At 29.7% G+C, this 24540-nt stretch overlaps 1 protein-coding gene across 1 annotated transcript; it reads left to right on the top strand.

Moving 5' to 3' along the window:
* The first annotated feature begins 1170 nt into the window (after positions 1–1170).
* On the top strand, positions 1171–23601 carry LOC111638578 (tyrosine 3-monooxygenase-like). Its single transcript, XM_023384308.1, has 13 exons — positions 1171–1258; positions 6736–6870; positions 12547–12663; positions 12744–12924; positions 12988–13076; positions 20745–20812; positions 21176–21226; positions 21417–21562; positions 21643–21778; positions 21857–21983; positions 22067–22162; positions 22380–22513; positions 23057–23601. Exons 1-13 carry the CDS (start codon positions 1202–1204, stop codon positions 23223–23225), a joined length of 1506 nt encoding a protein of 501 aa, XP_023240076.1. The 5' UTR covers positions 1171–1201; the 3' UTR covers positions 23226–23601.
* Positions 23602–24540: the final 939 nt, after the last annotated feature.

Below are 24540 nucleotides of genomic sequence, written 5' to 3'. Positions count from 1 at the left end.
TTTACATTATAATAAAATTAAAACGTCCAAATAGCTTTTTACACTGATATTTTCAATAATTTTAGTTTTTTTTACACGGAACTCCCAAATTAATATACAGTATTATAGAATATATATTGAAATTATTGACCGTATAAAAATGGAAAATTGAACACTTAATTTGCGAAGACGACGCTTTAGTGGACGGAGATCTTTCCTTTATGAAAATACGGGATCAAGGTTTCCATAGCAACGCGGCGGGCCGATAAACGGAATGGCCGAGTTAAAATTAGTCGAGTAATTCACCCACTTTTCTAACGACATTATTTGTTTTATTAACGACCGTTTTCTTGTTTAAACGTCTTCGTCTGTCGGATTACCGCTATCTTCCTCCGACTCTCTATTATCGCTCCAGTAAAAAAAAAAATAATAATAATAATTCTTTGTAAATCCCAACTCATTTACATAATTCTCGGCGGGACGCTTTGTTACCAACCGTAACCTGGTTGGAAGTCGCGAGCATTTTATCGTACGAATAAATTTTAATTAAAGACTTTTGTCCTATCGAGTACCTTACCGATTTTTACTCTCTTTTGCGACTATTTTCTGTGTTTTCTAGCGTGTTGGTGCCAAGAAAATGCGTTAATATTTTGATTTACGTTTTTGATTACCTTATGTGAAATCCGCGAATTTAACGCAGTTGTCGAAAAAACAAAAATTAAACAACTCCGATAGAAAAAACGCTCCTGGTGAGAATTTTATCGGAGGTCACCGTTTGTTATAACAATTAGATGGGAAAGTTGACACATGTACTGTATGTGTCAACTTTTCCATACATGTCCCAACTTTCCGAACAATACCGTGTCTAACTCAACAGGTTTACACAAAATTTCGTAAAAACTATGACTTGCTTTTAACCAGTAAAATTGCATTATAAAATTTTAAAAAGTTTTTAAAAATATCGGTAATTTATACTTTTAGATATATTTTTGGTCGTTTTTGTTTTGTAAATATACTTTTTTGCGTAGACTGTTGTATAATTGTTGACAAGAAATTGTGTATAAAACAGCATTAACAAATTAGAAGATCGCGTATGTTTAAGAAATATCAAAATTTAGTGTCGTGAGGGACGAATAAAAAGTATCAATCTCAGTCCTTGAACGTGATTGGTCAGCAGTGAATATTTAGAGAGAAGCGAAGGATCGGGCGGTAGGTAGGCATCATGACGTCAACTAGGAGTAACAGAGCCAGATTTGCTATCAAAGGTTATAGCATCGAGGTGGGTTATTCTTTTATAAAGTTTAATTAAGACTTCTCTCTTAATTTTACCTTTTCTATATCTCTTGTTGTAATAAATTATTTTTCATTTAAATCGAAATACTTATAGAGAAGGTGACGTACTGTACTGTACTGTACGTTGATACTTTTTATATTAATATGTAAATTATTTATTTTAAAAAATAAATTAGGGTGAATATGGTAGATAGGTAAAGGTCCGCAATATATCGAATTTTGGTGAATGATAGGCATTGGAGTATAAAGGAAAATCTGACAATGGCTGTTAATCCGATTAGCTCGAAGATTGAATGAATAGTTAATGAAAGCTAAGCCGCTTGTGATTAAAATATTTTTATACTTCTGTCGATGGATGATAATATTTTATAAAGTTATTTTCCCGGAGACTTTCGTATTTATCATGATAATTATTGAATCGTTTTCGAAAATGGTTCAGTGACGCCACACTCCGCACGGTTTTATAGACCTAGAATATAGAAATAAAATATCAAAACACGAATAAGTACTCGATTATCCCATTTAAGAATATTATCGAGTTTTTAATTTGCTTAAAATCGCATTTTTTGAGGTTATAAATGTTTACAAAGGCAATAAAAATCTGTCGCAACTGAATTTAGGTTATTGCTTAATTTACTGGATAAATATTTTGAATAAATAAAAATAAAAATAACTGGATAAATAAAAATTCAAAGAAAAACATGAGTAACAACAGAGACAAGGGGACTCATAATCGTGCGAATACTCAGTCGATTCCCGATTTCAATGCATAAATCTTTATCATCGACACAGAATTTGCGGCTCGTAAATTGCCGTTTTGTGAACAGATGCTTTAAGAATTCATATCCTTCTTCAATTATATAAAAGATTGGATCGTTATAACTCGAATTTACCAAGAATTGTCTCTTTATGCACCGTTTATGTGTTGTTCTCTAAAAATATATTCATAAAAGGATAAAACTGTAGCAAAAATGTATCCGAGACTGAAGTTCGTAAATCAGTTTCGATCGAATAATATTTACCATTTGATCGTTATTTTGACCATTTTCACCATTTATTCAAGATTCGACATTCTCGCATGTAATAAATAATAAATATCGAACAGGTCAGAGAAATAATTTGTTCGAGAAGATAAAGTTTAAAATGTATTATGCTTAAAAAATTTGAATTACGCAAATTCTCAAAATTCTTCTACATATTCTCTTCGACCTTTTCTATAATTTTGCCGCGTTAATAGAGTTACAGATTTTTTTCCGACTATTTATTATATTAATAGTGAGTTCAGTTTATGGTTTAAATGTTAAGTTGATGAATTACCTAACCTTGATAATTTTAGAAAATTCTCTTTTTCTGTATCTCGCTGTTAACGAATCCAATAGACCAGTGTTTCTCCACGGGGTCGATATCGCTCCCATGTGGGCGTTTTTCCATGTTGAGGGGGCGATTAGTAACAATTTATATTTTAGGAGGGGCAAAAAACAATTTTCTGGGCGATATAGTAAAACATTATATTAAGAATAATTAGATATTTTATTCGTTATATCGTACAATAATTAAACAAATAACATTATACTAGTCACTAGTCTATTCAATGCAGTACGAATTTGGCGTTAGCCTTGGCCCTCGGCATCGTAATTTTGTAGTGAAGGGGGCGATACTACATAACGGTTTTATTGATGGGGCGACACTACGTTGAAGGGGGCGACGATTCGTTAGAGGTTGAGAAACACTGCAATAGACGATCGCGGCAATGAATTGAAAAATAATTCTAGAAGTGAATTTCGTTTTATTAGTTCCAGAGTTATAAATTGATTATGAAATAATGCAAATAATCGATTCATCTTCCAAAGATGGAAATAAATAATCCCTTATCATATCTGTAGTATTTTCTTAGTGGTTTTTAAGCAAATAAATAAATAAAAGCTGCTAGATACAAGCTAAAGTAATGATACAGGATTTATAAAATTTGATTCAGTTGTAGAGAATTTTTTTTAAATTTTGAATTATTGTTACATAATGAATTTAATTCCTGATATTTTATTAGACACTACTTTTAATGTTTAACANTTTTATTAATGGGGCGACACTACGTTGAAGGGGGCGACGATTCGTTAGAGGTTGAGAAACACTGCAATAGACGATCGCGGCAATGAATTGAAAAATAATTCTAGAAGTGAATTTCGTTTTATTAGTTCCAGAGTTATAAATTGATTATGAAATAATGCAAATAATCGATTCATCTTCCAAAGATGGAAATAAATAATCCCTTATCATATCTGTAGTATTTTCTTAGTGGTTTTTAAGCAAATAAATAAATAAAAGCTGCTAGATACAAGCTAAAGTAATGATACAGGATTTATAAAATTTGATTCAGTTGTAGAGAATTTTTTTTTTAATTTTGAATTATTGTTACATAATGAATTTAATTCCTGATATTTTATTAGACACTACTTTTAATGTTTAACATGTATTATTCACCAGTTGTCTGTCTGTAGCTGTAATTTTTTAGCAATAATAAAGATTCTTAAATTTTTAATTGTTAATAAGAAATTTCGACTACAGAGAATTGCCGGAGAGAGGAATAGAATGCGATAGTATTAATTAATATTTCCTTCGAACATTTCTGGCTTAAGTAATAAATGAAAGTTGCTATTGATTGCTACTGATTCTTTTGACATGATTCCCTTTACCTATCTTTGATATCAAATAATGGAGTAGATCCGCCCTACTCAAAATAATGTATTTTTGAAAATATGTATCGAATGTTTTCTCATATCTAAATTATATTGCTAACTTTCTCTCTATAGTCTTCTGTGGTCACTCTATCGTTCTTTCAATATGAGAATCCGAGTTCGGGTCTTCTTTCTTCGAACTGCCTTTTTGAAAACTCGAAGGCACTTGTCTTAACAAAAACGGCGCATGCCGAGACATTATCATTTCTAATCTTTTTCTTTGATCTATCGTGTAGATTTATGGATTAAATTATTTATTCTATAACTTTAATTTTTATCTTCTTCTTATTTCGAAATTCTGGAAAATTTCATTTGTTGACAAGTTAGACACGAATATGTTGTAGATAACGCTTACAGTGTTTTTCTACACTTTGCCACTGTAGAGTAAAACGTGTGAATAGACATTTAAAAAGTTTACTGAATTAAAATTTACCACTCGAGTTAAAGAAGATAATTTTTCCTAATTCAACTTGTTGAAATTAGCTATAATAATTCGATATTTAAATCTCCGGACTCTATTTAAAGCTTATTTTTAATCTCGACGTGGTCTAATCTGTGTAATAAAACTCCATCGACATCTTTATTATAGAGTAAATAATATCAATTCGTTTAAATAACAATCTTATATATTTATATATTACGTTTTAAATACTATATTCAATTTAGGCCTATTTATTTCTAATTTAAAACTCTTCGATAATGAGCGAATAGATGATTCTATCCTAAATAGACAAGTTCAAGAACAAATATTCCTATCCATACGGTCTTCTGATACAAATAGACATTTTGAAATACATTATCGTTATTCGGATGTCATTTTTAACATTACGTTTATGCAAGTTAGAAATATTAATTAGTTTTATTTAGAAGAGCCTAAAATTATCGATCTTTTCTTCAATCGGGGTTCTAGAATCTACAATTTATGAAACTACGCCGTCGAATATTTTCTCATATCTAAATTATATCGTTAACTTTCGCTCTGCAGTTGCCTTAAAAGTTTATTAAACACTCGAATTATAAGAAAGGGCAGCCAATTGATGGGTGTTCAGTTAATTTTACGATAAATAGAAAACGAGAAGATCCGCTTTCAGAAAATTTTCAATAAAAAATGCTCGTTTTTTAAAATTAATCTTGCAAAATATATATTGAGATGTGTAATAGTTTGATATGAAAAAAAATTATTTTCGTCTGAGTTAATATGCAATTATTTAATACTTGTTATCGAGAAATTTATATCACTTACTGTACATCACGAAATTCGTATTTTTTATCTATAGGTAATTTCGTGATATAAATGGGCGTAATTGACACAAAAAGAATTCGTTCGTTCGATTTTCAGATTTGCACAATTTTTCGAGACTAAGATATTTACAATAGATTAGTTCCATTGAAGACGTCACAATAGGCAAGTCGAAGAAGTTCCGGTCGGAGAGCGTCTCTTTCAGACGGACAGGAAGTGATGTAAAAAGGATCGAAGAATAACCCGAGTGTGGGACCGATCTGTCCTTTAATTGCGTCACCTTCCAAAGATCGACCCTTTTCGCGTGTTTCCGACGGCGTGACGGACTGACATCTTTTCCATCTTCGTCTCTTCCACGACAAAAACTACCAGAGCCGAAAACCGCAATTTTTCTACACTAGCGATTGTTGAATTTTAAATTAGTTTTAGACTAATTATCGTTCGTTTCATCTATATTGTCCGATTCTTAAATAAATTCCTGGCAAAAAATAAAGAAATTAATTGTAATTTAGTAAATCGTCATAAACGTTTACGAACAAAACTACATTTCTACAGGAATTCGAAGCGCAACTTTTTCCGATGTTCCTATTTAAATTAATTAATAAACTTTAATAGTTTTGAATTTATAATGGAAGCTTTAACTAACGATACAAAATTGAAAATATCGCAGGTTAGAAAGTAGTTTTCTCCACAGAATCTGCCGCGAATGGGTCTCGTGCCGAGTTTATCGTCACCGAGTTAAGTGCTTCCTTCCTTCTCTCCAAAGAACGTGGAAAGTTTCTTAAATGTAATATGCTTGTTTCTTCTTAAGGTTATTAAACGTTTTGCTAAAGGAAGAAGGCGATAAACGCTTAGACGAAACGTATTAATTCCGATAAACAAACGAATAAAAGTCGAACGACGGCGACGGAGACTAACAAATGATTGGAAGATGGATTAGGCTAATACCTTAGTCGGGAATCGACGGAAACGGATTATGGATCTTACGTCACACGGCAGTAGATGACGAATGATAGCTCTTTTTTTTGACGTATAAGTAAAATCGATGACGTCGAGACGGGAGTAAACGTCAAAAAACAAATAGTTGTTTTCAGGTATCGTCCTTCGAGGATTATCTGGAAGATTCGCGTTATTCCCGTTTGGGAATTTCTCTAGTAAAACTAAGTAATTATTTTTGCGCGAGGATCTCCTTTTCTCGATATTCCCCGCGAGGAACCTTTTTGCTTAATGAATTCTGTTAAAACGATGAATCTGTTTTTATAAGAATAAAATTTACCTGCCGATATAATTATCGATTTTCATTTACTCGTAATACTTTAATACATTCTGTAAGTGAATTTTAGATTATATTTTTATATGAATTCGACGAAGTTATCAATCTACAAACGTTATTTGGAGGAATATATTCTGATTAGTAAATTAAACTAGTTTAATTTTTAAAAATATATCGAAATATAACATTTTAAATAATACATTAAGTAATTCTTACAGCATGGATATCCTTCGAGACGACGTTCTTTAGTGGACGATGCAAAATTCGAAACTCAGAAATTGAAAGAAGCCAAGCAAAATTGGCTGAAAGAGCACAAAAATCTTTCGGAGGATAAAGAATTATCGGAAGAAGAGGTAAGGAGCATTTTATTTTTTTCGGACATTTAATTTAATAATAACTCTTAATAATAATGGCTTCGTAGGATAGAAATATTTCTCTTGTTTTTACGTTTTTAAGACAAAAGTTTAGTTTATTTTTGTTCACAGAACAGATATTACTCGAAAGTCAAAAATTTTAATACTTTCATCTGTCGATTGATATAAAATTTTATTACGAACGTCTCGAACTTTCATTTATTAAAAAGATAACGACAATTAAAATAAAACGATCAATATTATCGATAAAATAAGTATTAAAAAATTCAAAATATGCAAAATGAAAATTACTAGATATTAAAAATAGAATTAAGGTCGAATTAAAAAAAATTAATATACATTTATCAAATATTTACAAATATTAGTGGTAAAACGGCTCGAATTTCGTATTTGAATTGTAATAATCCATCATCTTTTCGATCGATTTACATTAAGCGCAATTAAAAAATACTTTCGTTAATGATTATCGCCTTTTATTGCTTAATCGATTCAAATAAGATTTTATTTATATTAGTTAGTAAAGTAGCTTTCAAACTTAAAGTTTAAAAGCTTAAATGGAATTTAAAGTTCCAGAATATACTTTAGAGTAAAACTTTTAAAACACGTGGTTAGTGTTTTCCAAATTTCTGTTATATTCTGATCTGTTTTTTATTATATAATTAGTGACGTTTCTCTTTAAGTTATTTATAGAATTAGTTAAGCATTGCTTACGAAATATAGAGTCTCTACATGTCTATTCAGTTCGAATACCAAATGTCAAATGCAGTTTCTTGTAAGGAACCAGAAATACTACTTCGAATATGTTATTAAGAAGATAGAGACGAATCGACGTATAGAACTAACAGTTTTATGTTGGTCCTAATTAAGATGACTTCTTCGCTCACACACTCTTATTCAAATAAACTCGCCGAAGCGAAATGATTTTCCTCTAGTTACTTCGCGAACGTTACCAGGCGATTAGTTTATACTTTATAATATTAAAGTTATACATAATTTCATTTAGTTTTAACTCGCTTTTAGGACACCGTAAACGTCATATAAGACGCTGTAATTCCTCCCATAAGCAAATGAAGAACAATTAAATTTTAGGAAATAAGAATTATCGTTCAAACAGAAAATGAAGATTTGGAGTTATTAGAAAAATACTTAGCCTACTCATTTATGGCTCCTAAAGAATTTGTCTATTTATAAAAATTTACACAAGTACTTATAAAAAACCGAACGTAGGTTATATGTATTGGGCTGCAATTTGAAAAAATTGTAGACCTATAAATTCCCACCACAGTCGTCCGTCTGGTTGTCTGTCTGTTTTTTCTTAATCTCAAGAACGGAATTAGTTAAAAACGAGACCAGATATGGAAAACTTAGAGGCAGGAGGCCCGATTAACTATATAAGAACTTCCGATAAAAACTGGAAGGCACGTTATTTCAATTTAAAACTTCCCCTGAAAGCAGTTAACAGATGACCGGCACGAGTCTAGTGTTAAAGGAAAAGTATGATGTACTGTACAGTACTGTTCAGTTCTGTACAAAAACAAGCCACTACTAATTTGAGATGGAGAGCATATATTTTANGAACAGCAATCTGCAATTACACGTAATTGATTTCTATTTATTCGGTTCGAGTATTCTTACAGAAGTGCGTTTCTGTCATTTCACAACATTGAAGATCATTTTCTTATTGTGTTTAATAATAAAGATTTAAGAAGATATTCAGCGTAAATATACCGTATTTCTTCGATTAAATCCCGGAATTGAAATTCTTTTCTTTATTTATTGATTGATTTTCTTTATTTATAAATGTCTATTTAAAGAAAGGAATCAACATCTCGACTGAGAGAACAACAAAGTGTGATCGACTACTATACGACGTTCATCTTTCAATAACAATGCGTAATCCATATAAACTATGTAGATAAACTTAAATCCATTGATAATAATAACATTCACTTGAGTATGTTATCAAATCTATATTTTTTCTTCTGCTAACTTTAAGCTTCTTTTAATAGGCATACACATATATATGACTTCGAACGTTATTTGCTTATCAATAAAATCATTTGAGAGTTTCTAAGTTAATGTTGTCACTGATTTCAATACCATTTAGAAGAAAATACACGATAAGTATAATATACAATATATTTTACTTATAGTAATAAATTTATGATACACTTCTATTGACTTTTATTGGTTATTGTTCAACTAGCTCGTGAAAATCTAGAATTTACGAAATTTCTGTAGATATAGAAGAATAAATACTTTTAATTTCTTTCATTTTTTACACATGAAGTATCTTTCGAGAGATCAAAGATCTGTCATGTGATTTTATTCAACTTACAATTAATATATCTTTTCTTTATTTTTTAGTCCTTTCTTCAAGATAGTCTTTATTCCATATCCATCGTGGGTTCGCCCATGTTTCCTACATTTCTGGGACTTATCTCCCATAAAATATTCCCAAGGTTGCTCTACCGGATTTGATCCCGGATTCCTCAGTGTAGGCTGACGTCTTTATCCCCTCAGCTATACGACTGTTTTAAAATTAATATTTAAAAAATTTGTCTTTTTAGCAATGAAATTCGCAGAGAGCCAAAAAGATAAAGATAGATGTTTTATACACTTGGAAATCAATATTTTTTTTTCCTGATTGTCCTTCGCTTGAAATGGTTGATTTTTAATATTTCAATCAGTGTAATACTTTGACAAAAGTCATTCATGAGAAAATCTCTCGATTAGCGAATCTCTCCTAATTCTAAAGAATATCCCATAACTAAAGAGTTTATTTTTGTTAAATAATTGTTAAATAAATTGATAAAAAAAAATCTTGTTGATTTTTTCACATCATAAAGATTATGAAAACGGAAGGCTACACCAATTTTTCTAATCTTGCGATGGAAACTTGATAACTTACCCATCTTATAAAACCAAATAAATGTCATAATTTTTTTTATTCGAATCCTTTCTAGTTTATTTAGTTTACTGCCCTATTTGCGTCACTTCCTCTCGTTTTCTGTATTTAGACTGTATACACTGTTGCTTAATCGCTTATATTTCCTTAACGATGTTTAAAATAAACATAAATATTAATTTCTTATCTTAATTTTATATTGTTTAACTTCTGTAATGCTTTTATTTTAGATCTTCATGATATGTAAATGTTTCTACTTTTATTACGGTCGTTTCTTTTAATTTACTAATCTTACATTTATTATTAATAATGAAATAATATTTAATCGACTTTATAATAATTTTTGTGTTGTAAACTTGTATGTATGCAATTCTCTTTCGTATTGTCTTTGTTTCATCTATCAAAATTGTTGTGGTTTGTTTAGTTCATTGTTTCGTTGGACTTGGGCAGTTTATTTCATCATGCATATTTATAAATTCTGCAGTTTAAATGGTATTCCACTATTAATCCTCTATATGTCTAACTCGTAAGCAAAGAATTGTCGGTGTTGATATACCGATCAATTTAGTTATTTTTAGCCAAAGTAATTACATTTATCGTATATTTTGAATTAATTTATAAACTTTTAAATATCCTTTATAAAAAATCACACTTCAAAAGACAAAACTTTCGAGAAAATAAACTGTGAAGATTTGTTACATTTTCCGATTTTCACTCACGACTAATTCTTTAATTAGTAAACAAACTGTGACATATACTAAGTTTTAACCGATATAACATCGAATATAATTCGGAGTTTCATTATTTTTAAATTAATGACCAATTCTTTTTAACATAAAAATATTAACAAGCTATCTTAAAATGTTCTTAATTTCTTTTCTTCTTACATATTTATCAGGGTACTTATTACTAGTAAATATTTTTGATTTAGCTCCGAATTTAATTTTTTTAATTCATTAAATACTCCTTATATATACACTATTTTTTTGAATTTTCGATTATTTTCTACATTTTGAATTTCTATATTATTACTTTCTTTTCATTTCTTTACTGTTTCTTTTTGGCACGGAAACTGCGAAGAAATTATCACAGTTTAGCAAAATGAAACGATTGGCATTTATTTGAAACTAAAAGCCTGAAATTAACTTAATTTGATATCATTCCAATACTTTCTCCATAAAAAAACATTGTAACATCAATTTGATAAAAATGCCGCTATTCCCACAAAACCAACGGGCTTGTATAAAAAACAATATAAAAATTGGTTTAGTTCCAAATTTTACTTTCAATATTTTTTAAACCAGTAGGCCTAACAATTTTATTGTACTGTTCATTCCGAAAGAAAGTAATTTCATTAAAAGCGTTCGTTTCCGGAACAGCAATCTGCAATTACACGTAATTGATTTCTATTTATTCGGTTCGAGTATTCTTACAGAAGTGCGTTTCTGTCATTTCACAACATTGAAGATCATTTTCTTATTGTGTTTAATAATAAAGATTTAAGAAGATATTCAGCGTAAATATACCGTATTTCTTCGATTAAATCCCGGAATTGAAATTCTTTTCTTTATTTATTGATTGATTTTCTTTATTTATAAATGTCTATTTAAAGAAAGGAATCAACATCTCGACTGAGAGAACAACAAAGTGTGATCGACTACTATACGACGTTCATCTTTCAATAATAATGCGTAATCCATATAAACTATGTAGATAAACTTAAATCCATTGATAATAATAACATTCACTTGAGTATGTTATCAAATCTATATTTTTTCTTCTGCTAACTTTAAGCTTCTTTTAATAGGCATACACATATATATGACTTCGAACGTTATTTGCTTATCAATAAAATCATTTGAGAGTTTCTAAGTTAATGTTGTCACTGATTTCAATACCATTTAGAAGAAAATACACGATAAGTATAATATACAATATATTTTACTTATAGTAATAAATTTATGATACACTTCTATTGACTTTTATTGGTTATTGTTCAACTAGCTCGTGAAAATCTAGAATTTACGAAATTTCTGTAGATATAGAAGAATAAATACAACTTTATTGTAACAAATTCTGAAATTAGCTTAATAATTTTTCTCTCGCAGAAAATTAGAAGTTTTCTATTTGATTATATATTACAAAATCAGTGTGACGAAACAAACAAAATTAGAAAATATGATAGTTTACATACAATGTTTTTCACATTATATTCAAATATTTTAAACGGCATTAATAAATTTTTTATGTAGTCCATAATAAAACTGCTAAGCGCCACATTTAAGCTAATATATATAACGTGACATATATTTGTCCGGGTATCGAAAGATTGTATTTTAATTAAACATAGTTACATACAAAAATAAAAATAAAGAAAACGAAGTAACGGATTCCCCATTTATATTTTTATTCTAGTGTTCTACGTGACGAAAGAATTTGTCATCACATACACACTCTATCAGATACGTAGAATAAGCTTATTTATAAAACAAATAATTACTTTATAAAATATTTTACGCGCTTAACTTATGTCATGTCTCGAGTGATAACAAAGCTGTTTAGCCTATATCAACACATTGAGCAGTGCCGAAATAACAGAATTGTGCAGAAGCTGAACGTCATAGACTTATATCGTAAATGTTTTAATGATCAATTAATAAATGGACATTTTCGTTTCGATATTCTTTGTTTTAAAAGATGTTTTCATTTATTTATACTAATTAGGCTAAACTTTGACTTATTCGTAGGTATTTTTAGTTAGTGAAATACCAGAAGAGGAAGCAGAGAAACCACAAACATCTAATGTAATATTTAACCTGTACGGAGGAATAAATCTTCTTCCCTCGGTTCTAACGATCGTCGAAGTAAGTAATTACCATTCCGTTAATTCGGCAATAAATTAATTTATGCATTGAGATTTTAATATAGTTTTAACCGTTATTAGACAAGCAAAGGAGAAATAACGTATTTGGAAACAAGAAGCTCACAACGTAATTCTCGTCACTACGACGTATTCGCTCGTCTGAATATAACTCGAGATGGATTACTGCTGTTGATTAAAAGTCTTCGACAGAGCGAATTAGCCGAAGCAGTAGTCCTGGGAACCGAGAAGTTGAGCATTAAAGGTAAAGTCTAGAATCGATTAAGGAAAGTCGTCCGAAATTAATAAGTTTCATCCTTCGTGACAGAACCCTGGTTTCCTCGACATATTAGCGACTTGGACTTTTGCTCTCACATAACTTCCAAGTTCGAACCCGATTTGGATCACGATCACCCGGTAAGTTCTGTATACATTAGATTACTAGGCGAATCCAACTAAGTAACTCTTATAAATCTTTTTAAAAATTTCCCTCCAAAACTATAAAGAAAAAGATTAGCTCTTAAACATACTTAAATAAATTTTTGAATTTTAATTTTAAATAGCAAACTTTATAAATATTAAATAAAAATATCTACCATTGAAAAATAAAATTTTTGAAATTGATATTTATATTTTAAGGCTTTTGTAAAATTAATTTTATAAATTTGTATGTAAAAATTTATTTTAAATGATTTTATACTTCTTTGGTAATTCTATTAAATTATTAAATATTATGAAAAGTTTTTATTTTTGTAATATTCATTAATTTTCAACTTTAAAAAATATCAAATTTATGTGATATATTGCTATAATACGAAAAAATTTCTTTATTTTTAATTTTATTTTTAAAAAAATTCCTTTTGGGGGGAAGCTGAAAGATATTCTTTAATCTGATTTCTTTTGTTGTTTAATAAAATAAATTTGTATTTTAACTTCCAGAATCTAAAAACATTAAAGATTGAGATAATTTTTAATTGCAATTTAAATGTATTTATCATAATTACGTTGTATCATTAACGATAGAAAAGACAGATTGAGCTATTTTAGATACCGATAAAGGAAATGCCCTTTATCGGTTGTTCAGCTTATCTTACGAGAGAACTCTTATATCAATGTCTCGCTTGTAACATAAGCAAACTTTGAAGTTATGTAAGTGACGATTCTCGACTATTTTTCTAAAGAACGTTTTCCTTTTTTCAAAAAATGTTTGTTTCATTTGTGAATTACACTACAATAGGCCTACTGTCACCTGAGGAAATACTAAAACCCGTAAGATTGCCGTCGCTGCGGATAATACCTGATTTTGAATCATATTTCACACGTATATGCTATAACGTTCGATGGTTCGATGTAGAGTCGGAGGATATTAAAGTCGAAAAAATAAATTATTTAATTAGAAATGACTTTCCTATAGGGGAGACCGGGGCAACTTCGGCATACGGGGCAAGTTTGTCAAGCGCTTTATTTTTAAAAACAAATTAAAAGGAGACTTTGGTTATAGGTTAGGCAGTTGAGTTTTATTGGTGGCTTGTTGAGTGTAGTGTTTTTATTGTTCTCCAACAAGCGTAGTTGAATTATCAAGCAAATTTTCATTTTCGTTCANAAGTTCTGTATACATTAGATTACTAGGCGAATCCAACTAAGTAACTCTTATAAATCTTTTTAAAAATTTCCCTCCAAAACTATAAAGAAAAAGATTAGCTCTTAAACATACTTAAATAAATTTTTGAATTTTAATTTTAAATAGCAAACTTTATAAATATTAAATAAAAATATCTACCATTGAAAAATAAAATTTTTGAAATTGATATTTATATTTTAAGGCTTTTGTAAAATTAATTTTATAAATTTGTATGTAAAAATTTATTTTAAATGATTTTATACTTCTTTGGTAATTCTATTAAATTATTAAATATTATGAAAAGTTTTTATTTTTGTAATATTCATTAATTTTCAACTTTAAAAAATATCAAATTTATGTGATATATTGCTATAATACGAAAAAATTTCTTTATTTTTAATTTTATTTTTAAAAAAATTCCTTTTGGGGGGAAGCTGAAAGATATTCTTTAATCTGATTTCTTTTGTTGTTTAATAAAATAAATTTGTATTTTAACTTCCAGAATCTAAAAACATTAAAGATTGAGATAATTTTTAATTGCAATTTAAATGTATTTATCATAATTACGTTGTATCATTAACGATAGAAAAGACAGATTGAGCTATTTTAGATACCGATAAAGGAAATGCCCTTTATCGGTTGTTCAGCTTATCTTACGAGAGAACTCTTATATCAATGTCTCGCTTGTAACATAAGCAAACTTTGAAGTTATGTAAGTGACGATTCTCGACTATTTTTCTAAAGAACGTTTTCCTTTTTTCAAAAAATGTTTGTTTCATTTGTGAATTACACTACAATAGGCCTACTGTCACCTGAGGAAATACTAAAACCCGTAAGATTGCCGTCGCTGCGGATAATACCTGATTTTGAATCATATTTCACACGTATATGCTATAACGTTCGATGGTTCGATGTAGAGTCGGAGGATATTAAAGTCGAAAAAATAAATTATTTAATTAGAAATGACTTTCCTATAGGGGAGACCGGGGCAACTTCGGCATACGGGGCAAGTTTGTCAAGCGCTTTATTTTTAAAAACAAATTAAAAGGAGACTTTGGTTATAGGTTAGGCAGTTGAGTTTTATTGGTGGCTTGTTGAGTGTAGTGTTTTTATTGTTCTCCAACAAGCGTAGTTGAATTATCAAGCAAATTTTCATTTTCGTTCAATTCCATATAATATTTTTTTTCCATTTATATTGAATTGGCAGGTTTTGTTATAATTCCATGATAACGAAAGTTACTTTTCCTGTTAGAAGGATGTAACTTCAACTTATTCACGTGGCCAGATCGTGGCTTGGCATTCTGTTCTCAGGGTTGTACTTAATGTTTCGAAATCATGACTAGCGGGGTAAGATCGGCAACATAAAGCCACATTAGAAGCAAAGGATAAAAATCAAACAGATGATAAATGAAAACATGTTTGCATTTGTTATTCATGTATATATGTCTTTGAACTTGCATTTCGTTGTAATAATATTAAATGGGTGTTGGATTTGTATTTCTTTGTTTTAATAGTGAATTCCAACTTATACATTGTTAATAACATAATTTTATATACGTGCCTATCTTGCCCCATTACTGTTGCCCCTATACCAGGGGCAACTTTAATAAAAATAATTAAAATAATTACAACTTTACAAAAAGAGAGAAGTTGCCGATCTTGCCCCTATACCCGCCGGGGCAACTTCGACAATTTCTCTCTTCTTAAGTTGTAATTATTTTAATTATTTTTATTTCCAAACTGATTTTAACCAGTTCTAAAGTAAGAAAACATTCCAATAGACAATATGCAAAGCTTTTTTTTTTCAGTTTCCAGCAGTATTTATTACACAAAATTTAAGTAAAGCTTAACATGCCGATCTTGCCCCGGTCTCCCCTATATCGAAGACATAATACCAGAGAAATTTTAATAATAAGAAAAGTGCACCTAGAATTTTTACCGAACAGGATTCATACCTAAATACGTAAATTCCGATACTTTACACTAAGAATTTCAAGAATAATTTTATTTTATCACTAAAAAGATGTATCTTACAAGTACTGTACGTATTTTCCATTATAAAAACTTCCGTAATTCAGTTTAAATATAAACAATATCTTTCTTAAATAAGCACATTTTACAAAATAAGCCTTTATAAAACAATCGATATCTCGATATCATATGTTATTTCATCACGAGAAATTTAAATGAATACGAACGTCACTTTCTGATGAACTGTACACTGAATAAGTAAAGATGGAATGCTTCATTAGCTAACATGTATTCATATTCTTAGATTTAGAGTTGAATATCGAAAAAATATACAGCATTTTTGATCGCATGGTTAAGTTTAAAAATGTGATTTTTCTCGAATCATAACTATACGTCCGGAAACAAAATTTAAATCAAATATTTCTATTATTTGGTTGATGTCTTTGATAATTGTTTTCTATATTCTAGCATACCTCATTTTAATGTATTCGTAACATCATTGAACGTAAAGAAAATATATTTGTGACTTTCAATGTCAGACACATATATTCCGGCATGTTACAGTATGTACTATATAATACATACTGTAACGACGAATTAACTTATAACTAATGAAGGCCAAACATTTTAACTTTTTGAAAATCGATACGAAATGCAACAATTTGTAATAAGATATAATTTTTGTAATTGCTAGTCATTATAGAAAGTAAGCATATCTGAAAATATGTTATCGGAAGTTTCTCATAGAAACGAGATAATATTTAATCCTCACTCTCAAATATAGATCAAAGTATAAATGTTGGAGAAATTAAATTCAAAAAGATCCATTTTTTATTGCGATATATAGTAGCTTATATGTATATAAAAGAACGTTGCACGTAACCCAGTGGCATGCCGTCATTAGAAGCGTTGGAAGCGCCGCTTCCCTCGTATTCTCTAAAAAATAAATAAATATTAATTTTAATTATATGAAAATAATCGCACAATATTTTATTATAACCGCATTATGTATCTTATTACAAATTTCTATACTACACGTGGAAAAAAAATTGCTATTGTATATTAGAATATTAGTGGCGGAGTGGAATCTCCTGTATTTTCAGATTACGAAAAGCCAGATTTGCGCATGCGCTTTACAGAGCACCAACCTCACCCGGTTTAGCCGGTGGAAGCCTACGACCTTGGGTGAAAGCTGCACACATATAAAGATTCCAATTCTATCAAGGACCGGTTCTGGGCTGTTAGCCGCCTGCCCACTAGATATTTCGATTACGTGAATAACGAGTAGATTTATAACTTAACCCAACCGATAAGAATTTACTGGTATGTTTTTACGATAGTTCTGTATAGTTGACAGGAGTTTAAAAAATCCATTAAAATATTTGATATATTTATTCCGCTCTCCGATTTTATATTACTCACGGATTTCGATGTTAAACCAGTGATATTACGATTTCGTACATCCCATCTTTAAGGGGATGTAGAAAAAAACGTGTACAATTCTTGTATAATGTTAAAAAATTAACCGTTACTTCGACAGCATCATTTACAACTAAATTTAATGAATGAGAGAGATGCACGAGGTACAGAAAAGGCTCTAGAATTTATTTTCCTTAAATTTACGATTTATGTATCCGTTGTCGTAAAAATTTGTCTTTCCACTTTTTTCCCGAGACTACAAATATTCGAGTACAAAGTAACTGGTTTCGACTTATTTCTACTTAAGAAGTAGTTAAATAATTAAGCGATTAGGGAATTGGGGACGTAAACAAAACCCTGATGAAAGAGCCGGAATTTTACTTAAACAAAAGCCTAACCGGACCAATATCTAGCCGAGTACAGTGGGACTGATTTCTTCGTAATATTAGATGTAATAAAGACAGAAATTTTTCCAGTTCAATGAAAGTGAGTAAAAGTTGTAAATTTTGGAAATTTCCGTGGACACCTGGTCTTAAAACGAATTACAGTAGTTAGAAAACAAATGACTTTTAAGTTTAACAAATTTAGATTTTTACAGCTATGATGAGAAACGTTTAAAATTTACAACAACCCTGTCGCGTCCTTTGAGATATACTAGTGATGAGACAAAAGAGACATTAACCGGTATCGGCACCCTCGGGATTTGGCAAGCATGCACCGCACCGCACACCTACCAAGACCGTCTCTGATTCCATCCACGAGCCACTGGTAGGGAGCAATTTTAACTAGGTGGATTGTTTTAATATTTAAAAAGTAAAGACTATTTTATGTTATTTTTATGTACGTTTCTTCACAAAACTATATTTATAATTTTCTTTAAAAGTATATTCATACAATTGAATATTTTGTACCAGGTATGTATAATTGTATATCATCACACATTTTATTTTAACAAGTAAGTTTTTATAATTTTATTTTTAATTTTAGCCCTTATATTATAGCTAGCAATTTAGAATGTAATTGTGATATCGAAAATTTATTTCAAAAAGTTTTGGCTCGAGACCATATAATGAAAAAGAAAAAATTTGTTCGACATTTTCATGATAAAATTTATGAAGATATAAAATGGCTTTGTGGATGCATAAAAATGCAAAATTTGTTTTGTTGGCCTTGCCTACTATTTTCAAATAAAATTAGTGTGTAGAATGAGATTGGCTTTGACGATTTAAATAATTTGAGTAAAGCTGGCAAAAGACACGAAAATCCTAAATCTCGCATCGATTCTTTCGTAAAATTGAAGCAATTTGGAAATCAAAATAGAATAGAATTTAACATTAGTACACAATATAAAATATATATTGAAAATTATAACGAGATAGTTACGGCTAATAGATATATTTTAATTAGTAGATGTTATCGAAGCGAGAATTGGCATTTAGAGGGCGTATAGAATCTATTAAATCTAATATAAGAGAGTTAATTATATTGAACTTGCTTATTTATTAAGTGCGTTAGATAATCTATTAATTAAAAATACATTTAGAGAAGTCTACGGTTTTTACTGGCTTATCAAACAAACGAATACGAATGGACCCTACACCATTGCTGACTGATTGCCCCTGGAAGTCGGCTTCTTATAGAAACACAGCTTCCCTATCATCAAATGTCACGGCACGCCACTGACGTAACCTAATATATTGATTTAATATACAGACCATTCGAAGTTTTCAAAGAAACTAAAGAATATTACAAAATAGACCTCTTATTTATTTTTGAGGTATTTCCACAAACTTCGAAATTTTATTAATTCAAAAATAAAATAGATTCGACAGAATGCAATTTGTATTTTAGTAAAATTTAATGAGTCTTTTTAGCTAGTTTATATTAATCATTTAAATACTTTAATAACTATCAAGTATTTTTCACTTTCAAATGTCATCGTAATCAAAAAATATCCCTTTGATATTAATTATAAAATAAGTTCATTTTATCGAAATTTATTTACTTATTTTTGCGTTATAAAAATTATATAAAATCTGACCATTTTAGAATAAATATGAACTGGAAGTAGAATGGATACGTCTTTAAAATATTTTATGGCCGTAAAAGTAATTTAAGACATTCGAATTCTTAAAAATCTACAAACAGCATAAATTTTGGGCGCTCTAATTAAAATACGAAGCTACAAAGAAACTGATTTTTCAAATTCTACAATCTATTAGTAGTAGGTCTTTTGTTTTATAAAGTATTTCACAAAAGCAATGTTTTATTTATCGATTTGAAAATTTCTAAAAGTTTTAAGGTATTAGCATCGATTACATTCGAATCTTAAGTAAAACTCATAACGTACAGTACATGGAGAGTTGCATCACTGTCCATCAAACAAGAACATACATTGACGAAAATTCTCGGAGAAATTATTTAATATAGGCCTAATTTCATTGAAATCGTTTGCCTTTAATTTAAATTAATTATATAATTTAAATACGATTTTTTTTTTCAATTAGTTTTGTTGAAATTTAGTCGAGAAAATCGATACAGGCTTATGTATTTACGTAATTATTATGTATATGTTTATGTATTTATGTATAAATTATAACAAGAAAACTCAAAGATTGCATCTAATTTATTATTATTTATTTTTATTTTTTACTTATTTATACCTGTTACCCAAATTTGCACAAAATTCGTTATTGAGCCATTACTTTACATGCGATTAATGTTTATTCCCTTTATTTAATAACCAACTAAATTAATAATAAACAACTAAACCGATACTAATAACACCAATAAAACTAAACCAGTAATAAAGAATTAAAACGTGTTTTAACCTTTTATTTATTTACAGATGAAAATTTATATATTTTTAAAATAAATAAATAATTCTCGAACTGTAAATATTAGTCATATAAACGAAATCCTTTAAATAAGAGAACTGAACTAATATTTGCATTCTCATCGTTTATCGATTCTAACATTTTTTATACTCCAATAATTTAATTTTAAGATTATTTTATAATAGAAAACATTTGAAAATATAAATAATTAATATTTATATTTTGGAAACTTTTCAGGGATTTTCGGACGTGGTGTATCGAGCTCGCAGGAAAGAGATCGCACAAATTGCCTTCGAATATAGACAGTGAGTGTATATTCATCTCCTTTTTATCGATATAGAAAAGGATGTCTTTTCCGAATTTGGAAATTCTAACTAACAAGCCGGACTTATCCATTAGGATCCATTACAAATAACCATACAGACTCCTTTCAAAGCATTCTCTTTTGAATTTTATACGTAAAATAAAGAAAATGCTATCCTAAATTCTAATGCGTACAAACTTTATCGTAAGATTAATGGATTTGAAATATTTAAATTAAAATATCTGTATATACAATTCAAATAAAAGTATAAATTTTTCCGTAACATAGTTTATTAAAAGCCTATATAGCGTAGAAAGTTATTGATTGTGCTTTACTTAATAAAAAGTTATATTTATGATTACAGTGGTCAAGCCATACCGAGAATCGCATATACCGAAGAAGAAATTAAAACGTGGTAAGCAAGTATATCGTTATAAGCGAAAGTAATGAGTCAGATAAGAATAATGATGAGAATACTACTTTATTTCATTACTAATTATTTTCAAATAAATGTCACTAAATCGCGAATGTATTTTAGTGACATTAATTTGGAAATTATTCGATAGTTAAAAGATATAACTTATTATAAATCGTTGGATTTGTAGGGGGACCGTATATAAAGAATTAAGCACTTTATACGAAAGCCATTCTTGTCGACAACATTTGGAAGTGTTTCAATTGCTAGAAAAGGAATGCGGATATCGAGTGAATAACATACCTCAATTAGAAGACGTTTCTTCATTCTTGAAAAGTAAAGCTCGTTTATTCCCATTGACGTATTATTTTAATTGTTTTATGATTTTATTTCAAGAAATTTTAATTCGGTTTTAGGAAAAACTGGATTCAGTCTCAGACCAGCTGCGGGGTTATTAACTGCCAGAGACTTTTTGGCCAGTTTGGCTTATCGTGTGTTTCAGTGTACTCAATATGTTCGACATAGTTCCTCCCCGAATCATTCACCCGAACCGTAAATATTTACTTTACGATTGTTCTCTTTAAGCGCCATTTTGTATGTAAGATATAAAGGAACAATTTAAAATTTCAGAGATTGTATACACGAATTATTGGGACACGTGCCGATGTTGGCCGATCCAAGTTTCGCGCAATTTTCTCAAGAAATAGGTTTGGCATCTCTCGGAGCATCGGACGAAAATATCGAAAAATTCGCAACGGTAATTCACCTATTTTCCTATTTTTGAATTAGACTATGCCAATTTCAAGTTTAATTATATCTTTTTTGATATTTTATTTTCAGTTATATTGGTTCACTGTAGAATTCGGACTATGCAAACAAGACGGACAAATTAAAGCTTACGGAGCGGGATTGCTCTCCTCTTACGGAGAACTTAAAGTATGCTAAATTTTTGTTGACAATTTTGCGAGTTATTCGAGAGTTTTATCTGATTTTCGAAAGTTGGACGTCTTTGGAAAATTATTCGACCGCGTTTAATGACTTCAGTAAAGAATCGATAAGGGCGGAAGTCGGTCGTTAATGACTCGAAACGTTTAAAAGTTACCTTTCTTCTTTCGTTGAAATTAATATTGTGCAATATTTATTACGAATTTAGCACGCTTTATCCGGGAAACCCGAACTGAGAGATTTCGTTCCCGATCAGACTGCCGTTCAACCCTATCAAGACCAGGATTATCAAGACGTGTATTACGTGGCCGAGAGTTTCGATGACGTCAAAGAAAAATTTCGGTAATTTCCGTAGATATATTGACTTTTTCCCAGATTTTTTTGTTCTTAAAATTATCAATAAACAAGAAATAAAACACGATTTTCGTAAACCCGTAGAATTTTGATATAATGTTGGTATTTTTGATATGTTGGAGCTCTTTCCTTCAACAACACGAATTTGAATTTATCTTTATTTAATAAAATTCTGTCGCTTCACGAAAACTGTTTTATTTTTTAAACTATTGTAAATTATTTTAATTATAAACTATAATGCAAATACTGGAATGTACTGCACTGTATGTACAGTACATTCCCGTATTTGTAAATTCTATACACAGTATTTCCTTACATGAAATATGAGGAGTATATGTTTAATTCTATTCTAATTTAATTTTCTTTCGAAATTTTTCAATAATATATTAAGTTAATTTGATTAAAAATTATAAGAATAATTATGAACTTCATTCAAAATAATATGCCTACTTTTTATTTGTGTAAATCGAACAATTTCCGATTTATTTTTTAAATAAATGATAGCTTATAAGGTTTTTTTGTGTGTTTTAGGCAATTTGTATATCAACGAATTCCTCGAATATTCGAGATCTGGTACGATCCCTTCACACAATCGGTGACGGTTCTGGACGATGTCAAACAATTGGTTCGATTGGTCGACTCCATCAAGTCGGAAACCTGTCGACTGAGTAGCGCTCTGACCAGATTGAAAGTACTTTAGATCGACGTTTAGTCAACTTTATTTGTTATCGTGCAATAAAAATTAGTAGATCAAAGCGTCAAAATATATATATTTTGCTGGAACGTAACTATATCCGTTCCTAATGTAACTGGCATCGAACCAAGTTAACTTAATCGTCTCGGAATTGAAATTAATTATTATATATAAGTAAACATTAAGCCTTAGACAGATTGGAAACTCCTTCGTTAATGTATTTCTGTTTCAACGTGCTTTAATCATATTAAATTGCCAATATCGAAAATAATAATATTTATAAAGGCAACGGCTCGAATCGGTCGATATGATGATGATATTCGTTGTCATTTGTAATCTCGTTTGTGATTAAATTGTTGGAAAGCAAATGTCCGGTTTGATTTATTTTCATACAATTTAAATCTTAATATTTTATCATTCAATCTTTTTATATTTTCCCGCTTTTTACGATTCGCATTATACATTAAATTAATTTATCTGCGACTATGAAATTGAATATGAACGAGCAATTATTTACTGTTTCATTATCACAATGCCAGGCTGCAGTTTTTAATCATACTTTTAACTTCTTTCATTTAAAATATATGCTCTCCACCTCAAATTAGTAGTGGTTTGCCCCTGTACATCATACTTTTTCTTTAACAGTAGAGTCGTGACGGTCATCTATTAACTGCTTTCGGGAGAAAATTTTTGAATTGAAATAACGTGCCTTCCGGTTTGCAGCTTTCCATATCTGGTCTTGTCTTTTATCTATCTAACTTCGTTCTCGAGATTAACGAAAGCGGCAGACAAATAGACAGACAGACAGCGGGAATTTATAGGTCTAGCATTTTTTCAAATTGCAGCCCATTATCGACCTATCTTAAAAGTGAAATTTATAGTTAATGTAATTTTGAGTCGAATAAGAATTTGATAAAATTACTGTAAGTCAGTGATGGGCAAACTTTTTAAAGAGCGGGCCAAAGGAAAAGAAGAAAACTTTAGGCGGGCCAATATAATTTTAACCTAGCGCTGCATCTGAAAATCCAGGTGGCGCTATAAAAACATGTGCAGGCCGTCCGCCATATTTCTTTTTCTCTCTTTCGGCTACGCTACGCACGACGAGTGGATGTTCTGTACCGAAGCATGCTTGTAACCGATCGAGCTTTTACTCAATAAGTGTAAAACAAAATTTTGTACATGATTGTAAATAAACTTTCATGGTGAGATATAAAGCTTCGGTTATTTTATATAATCAACGAACACTCAAGTTAAGTGGTGCATCAACCACCACAGCCTGTATTCTTTTTTACTCGTCAGATTAGGAATAATGTCGCGCGGG

This window comes from Centruroides sculpturatus, unplaced genomic scaffold, assembly GCF_000671375.1.
Source record: "Centruroides sculpturatus isolate CEXI.00-Female unplaced genomic scaffold, Cexi_2.0 scaffold1098, whole genome shotgun sequence".
Taxonomy (NCBI): Eukaryota; Metazoa; Arthropoda; class Arachnida; order Scorpiones; family Buthidae; genus Centruroides; species Centruroides sculpturatus.
This window is presented reverse-complemented; position numbering and strand designations above follow the sequence as displayed.